The sequence below is a fragment of the Colobus angolensis genome, unplaced genomic scaffold (assembly GCF_000951035.1).
Source record: "Colobus angolensis palliatus isolate OR3802 unplaced genomic scaffold, Cang.pa_1.0 Scaffold249, whole genome shotgun sequence".
Taxonomy (NCBI): Eukaryota; Metazoa; Chordata; class Mammalia; order Primates; family Cercopithecidae; genus Colobus; species Colobus angolensis.
Window position 1 is genome coordinate 163,862 of NW_012115699.1, and position 5,920 is coordinate 169,781.

At 51.0% G+C, this 5,920-nt stretch overlaps 1 protein-coding gene across 1 annotated transcript in view; it reads left to right on the top strand.

Moving 5' to 3' along the window:
• Positions 1-850: 850 nt before the first annotated feature.
• TET3 (tet methylcytosine dioxygenase 3) overlaps positions 851-5,920 on the top strand; it is a 123,931-nt gene continuing 118,861 nt past the window's right edge. The window contains exon 1 of the mRNA XM_011946041.1: positions 851-1,153. Coding sequence (XP_011801431.1) covers positions 851-1,153 — 303 coding nt within the window. The remainder of the gene's footprint in view (positions 1,154-5,920) is intronic.

The following is a 5,920-nucleotide window of genomic DNA, read 5'->3' on the forward strand; positions in this document are numbered from 1 at the left end:
CAGGCCGCTTCCGTGCCGGGGGCGCCGGGGCAGTCCCGCCGAGCGAGGCTCTCAGCAAACTTTATTTTGAAAGCTCAGCTCCCTGAGGGAGGGCCCGGCGGCCTCCAGCCAGGGTGTGTGGGGGAATTTTGGTGAAACTCTCACCAGCCCGTGGGGGATGGGAGGAGGGCAACTTTCTTGGAAATCTCACCTTGACCACCCCCTTGAATTCGTAGTCCAGGGCCCCCAGCAGCCCTCAGGCCCGAGGCCGCCTCCCTCAGACAGGGAGTGGGTGCTGGGTGCGTTCTGCCTGAGGTTCTGGGCAGGACCTCATTTGAGCAAGCCTCATCTCTTCCCCCATTTTCTCTTCCCAGAAGCAGGAAGAAGTGACACGTGAAAGTTGTCCCTGAGCCCCGAGTGATGCGCTTCCCCTTTCTGTCTTTTTCAGGCAGCACTGCCTTCTCCAGCGTCCAGACCCTGAAGGAAAAATACCAGGAGAAACTGCTCACTCAGCTCTGCCCCCACCACACCCCTACCTGCTCACCTCATGCCTGGGTCCAGGGTGGGTGAGGGTGAAGAACCCACCGGGCCAAGATGATCCCTTTTCTGGGGACTGCTGCTGGTGTCCTTCCCCAGATCCCGGGCCCCAGCAGGTGGGAGAGTGGCCCCCTACGGAGCCCGATCAGACTGCTGCAGAGGAGGTGAAGAGAGGTTGAGAAGACATCCATCCACGAGACTGAAGTCACTTGCCTTCATCCTTGTGATTCTTGGCTGTTCTAGGCGAGAAGGACCTGTTGGTGGCCTTTGGAGGTGGCGGGAAACTGGACTGTGGTTCTGCCCCAGCACCTATGCCCCCACCTCTGGCAGCATCATGAGCCAGTTTCAGGTGCCCCTGGCCGTCCAGCCGGACCTGCCAGGCCTTTATGACTTCCCTCAGGGCCAGGTGATGGTAGGGGGCTTCCCGGGGCCTGAGCTCTCCATGGCTGGGAGTGAGTCCCAACTCCGAGGGGGTGGAGATGGCCGGAAGAAACGCAAACGGTGTGGTACTTGTGAGCCCTGCCGGCGGCTGGAAAACTGTGGGGCTTGCACTAGCTGTACCAACCGCCGCACGCACCAGATTTGCAAACTACGAAAATGTGAGGTGCTGAAGAAAAAAGTGGGGCTTCTCAAGGAGGTAAGCTGGCCCTTGCTAGGCTACCCTGTCTCTTCCTTGAGGGCACGGTGATCACGGGGGTCTTGTTCAAGCAAGGCTCGTCCAGTTGAATCCATTCTCTCATTTCTGATCCTCTTGGTCCAACTTTAAGTAGGAGTGTAACTGACATGTTTGGGCTCCTTTGCAGGGCTGACAATTTGTATGAGAGTAACTGGGTAGAAGGGGGATCTGAGCAGGCACCCTAATCTCTGATGTTTGCATTTGATGCGGGACTGTAATGTCTACCTTTACCTCTAGAAGTTTCTTGTCCTGCTGCTTGAAGCCTCAAATGTTGTATTTCAAGCTCATGCTAATGCTTGGATGACTTGGGCTTTGATAGTGTAAGATAAGGGATGGAGGTTGACGGATTTGGAGACAAAGTTTTGGATTGACAGCGTGGTTTTATGCTGCCCTGATGGAGTGGGATGTTTCTTTCATCGTTTTTCTCAGATGGCCAGAGAGCCGGTTGAAACCGTTTGGGAATCTAATGACAAACTGATGATTTGGGTTCTCCTATCTTAGTTCTTCTTGCAGTCAAAAACTTTATTTCTGTGTTCTCAGGACCTGGCACAGTTCCTTGGCAGGTAGTAGGCACTCAGATACTAATTGCATGAATGGATGACATGCTTTTGAGACACCATCAACCCCAGGGAGGTGTACTCCCTTTATTTGGGGGAAGTAAGGTGGAGGAGGGAAGGAGATTTGGGATGAGAGCAGGCAGGGTGAGAAGGAAAGGGAGAGATGGTGACCTTGCATTGGCCATCTTTCCCTCCCATTTTAGTGGCGGACTGCCGGCTTGAGGTTGGTGACAGCCGAGACAGCAGAGAGTTGGCAGAAGTAGGGCTGAGTGAAGTTGAGCAGCTTAGGAGGAGCGGTGTAGCCGCTGAGGTCGCTCCAGGCAGTGGAACTGGTGCTGGACAGAGATGGAGGCCTGCGCTGTCTTCGAGCTCCCTCTGGCTCTGCCACTCATTTGTCCAAGGGTCCAGACAACTCGGGCCCCTTCTCTGGGCCTGTCTTTTCCTTGGGGGAAGTGGAGGAGTTGTACTTGATGTCTTTCAAAGTCCCTTCCAACTGGGCTGGGAGCTGCTTGCTTCTGAGGACTCGGGTCCCTGTGACTTCGTTGGGCTGGCAGCTCGTGCTCAGGGTTTCCCTGACCGCTGAGTGCAGAGCCGCACAGCGAGCTGGTGGGACTGGTCCCGTGGCTAGGAAGAAAGATGCAAGTGTTGAGAACAGGGAGGTGGGGTTGCTGGATATTTCTGCCCCTTCTCACCTTGTCTTGTCCGTGCCCTGTGGAAGCTGTATGTCCTGACCCAAGGACTGCAGACACGGAGCCCTGTTTCCCCTGTCTCTGGTTAAAGCAGACATCTGGATCACATATGCAGCCCCCAGCCCCAGCCTGGGAGACTTCTCTGTTGCTGGTGTTGGGGATAGTTATAGTCCTGCTGGCCCAGTGCCCCATGGGTCGCTACTGAAAGCAGGGTAGTATGAAGCGGGGGAGGCTTAACTTCTGGATGTAAGAGCTGGTGCTTTGGTGTAGGGAGGAGCTGCTGAGTCTACTTTGTAAAGCTTGATTCCTTTGCGCCCTTGCTTCTATCATTCCTTTGCGCCCTTGCTTCTAGCATTCCTTTTCTTCCCCAGCCCTCATTGTCTTACTCAGTTCCTCCCATAATTAAACCGGAGGGATGAGGATGCTGAGCTTCCTGGGCTAGATGTTCTTGGAAGCAGTGGCCCTTGTGAACTAAGTTGAAGTGCTGCTTTTGGCAACAACAGAACATACCTGAGTGAAAGGGGCTGGGAGTGAAGCCAGGGCCTTGTCATCCTGTGTGTAAGCTGTTGGCCCAGGCTGCCGGGTGGTCTTGGTTAAGATATGATGGATCTGGGGTGGCTGAGGCTTAGAGACAACCCTGCTGAGAGATGCCTGCATCCCTGTTGACCTTGCCATGGCCAACTGCCTCTCTAAGCCCCAGGGTCAGGTAAGGTGAGGCTGGACGGCCTTGGGTGTCCGAGGAGAGAGGGTCTACATGCTGATCTGTGGATCAGTAGAGTTCTGTGTTTCTAGAGAAACAAAAGGGGACAGTGGAATGAGTTTTTTTAATAAAGCTAACTTTCTGTGACTTAAAGAGCGGTACTTTTTTCCTAATGATAGATTCTTTTCTACTTCTCGATGTTCAAAATATGCTTTCTTAAAATGTGCTTTATGAAGGTGTGATAGAAAGTAGACTTTTTTTTTTTTTTTTAAGTCTTTGCTTGGTAAAATACAAAATGGTAACCAGTGCTTCTCTCTGAAAAAAAAAGTTTTGTTTTTTTTTTTTTGGTCCATGAAAGCTGAATGCCAGAGAGTCACTGTCTAGGGTATACTGCATTTAACGGGCATATCTCTGTCATAACTGAAAAGCTGAGATGTGCCTGAGAGACTGCCGGAGTGGATGAGACCCTAAGACCAGCCCAGCATTTAGTAGATGCTGGGGACTGCTGGGACCATAACCATTGGATCTTAGCAGCCGTGTGGCAGAGGGAACATGTTCCAGGATTGGGGAAGTTGTTTTGGCCATGACTGTTCAGGTGGGGTGGGACGCAGTATCCTAGGAGCCTCTCGGATATCAGACCATCTACCTGCATTCCTGCTGTGTGGCACTTCCTCCTTTCTGTGAGAGCACCGTACTCTTCTGGGAACTCTTCCTTACTTCCCTTCTGTCTCCATCTCTTCTAGCTGCCCTTGGGGCTTCCTTTGAACTATCTGCCTACAGTTACTTTATATCATCCTGTAAGGAGGAGATTGTCTTGGGTTTTCCATCTTCTTTCCCTGCTCCTCACTCTTTTTCTCTGGGCTTTGTGGTTGGGGAGGAAGGGTGCAGGGGAATCCCTCAGAAAAGAAGTTCACTATTTTAGGACTAAAGACAGGCTCCCCCCAGGGATGGGCCTTCCTGCCCTAAGAGGAGGTGACTACTTCTCTAGGTCCTAATGTGAGGTTGGGGCAGGTTGGTAGTAGCTGTGGTCTTCCTTCCTAGCTCCAGGAAGAATTTAGAGGGAGGCTGTTTGATTTCATATTCTTTTTACCTGAGTGGTGGCTTGGTAGTACAATGAAGATGACTGATTAGAAAAGTAGGGTTTGGTGAGTATGGAAGCGCAGTAGGTAGGGCTCAGAACCCAGAGTAAATGCTGCGCCCTTCCTCTCTTGGGCAACCAGTGCTCCATCCCTTCTGTGTCCATTTTCTCAATTGTAAGATGGGAGTAACCCTTCTTTGTAGGGTTGTCATGAGGATTAAATGAGCTAAAATATGCATAATGTCTGGCACATAGTAGGTAATCAATGCATAATGACAAAACATTCCTAAACATCTAGAAAAGGATGAATCTTTATGCATAAACAACTGTGCATTAGTCTTCGAGCTGTAAAGATGCAATACAAGGGCTAGGTGTGGTGGCTTACTCCTGTAATCCCAGAGCTTTGGGAGGCTGAGGCAGGAGGATCACTTAAGACCAGCCTGGGCAATGTAGCAAGACCCCATTGCTTTAAAAAAAAAAATTAGCCAGGCATGGTGGCATGTGCCTGTACTCCTAGCTCCTGGAAAGACTGAGGTGGGAGAATTGCCTGAGCCCACAGTGGGCCATATTCGAGCCACTGCACTCCAGCCTGCATACGACTCCAGATGCAGTACAAATTAAGCGTTTATCTCAAGGCATTCCCCTCACTTGCTCATAGAAGAACCATGGGGCAGAACCGCGGAGCCAGGCAGAGGGAGGGAGGAGTTTGCCAACCTCTGTGCTAGGGGAGGAAGCTAGACATCAAGGAGTCACTATGATCCTAGGCCTGACTGAAAAATTGCCCATGGGTGAGGGAAGTAAATAACTGTTAGAGCAGGAGAATGACCCTTAAAAAAATGCATAGAAAAATGTATGCATAAGTTTGAAAGCATGACTGAGGATATTATGGGTGAAAACGAGAGAAATGGAAAGATATAGGTTATGAGAATACTTTCTAGCCCTCAGCCAAGTGGATTTACAGCTTGAAACAGATCTCTGCCAGATCTGAGTCAAGATACCTTGGAATTGGGAATCTTTCAACAGTATCAGAACGCCTGGTTAATCCTTGCCCATCCTGAAGATGGAGGCTGTGGAGAGGAATGCATTCAGGCTAGTCTTGGCATCAAAGGGAGAATTGACTAGAGAAGTGGAAGTGATGAGAATCTTTAGAGAAAGGGACCCCATCTGAGCATTTGTCAAGCTTGAGAGGTTGGGCAGGGAGGAGTATTTACCCTAGTCTAGAATATCGTCTTTAAAATGCAAGCAGTTTTTAACCCCACGGGCCACAGATTCTAAAATAAAATTAGTTGGAGGGATAGAATTGCTTGTTAAAAAGCAAACTCTGGCTGGGCATGGTGGCTCATGTTTGTAATCCCAGCACTTTGGGAGGCCAAGGCAGGCAGATCACCTGAGGTCAGGAATTCGAGACCAGCCTGACCAACATGGAGAAACCCCGTCTCTATACAAAATTAGCCAGGCGTGGTGGTGGGTGCCTGTAATCCCAGCTCCTTGGGAAGCTGAGGCAGGAGAATACCTTGAACCCGGGAGGCGGAGGTTGCAGTGAGCTGAAATTGCGTCATTGCACTCCAGCCTGGGCAACGAGTGAAACTCTGTGCCAAAAAAAAAAAGCCGGGCGCGGTGGCTCAAGCCTGTAATCCCAGCACTTTGGGAGGCCGAGACGGGCGGATCACGAGGTCAGGAGATCGAGACCATCCTGGCTAACAC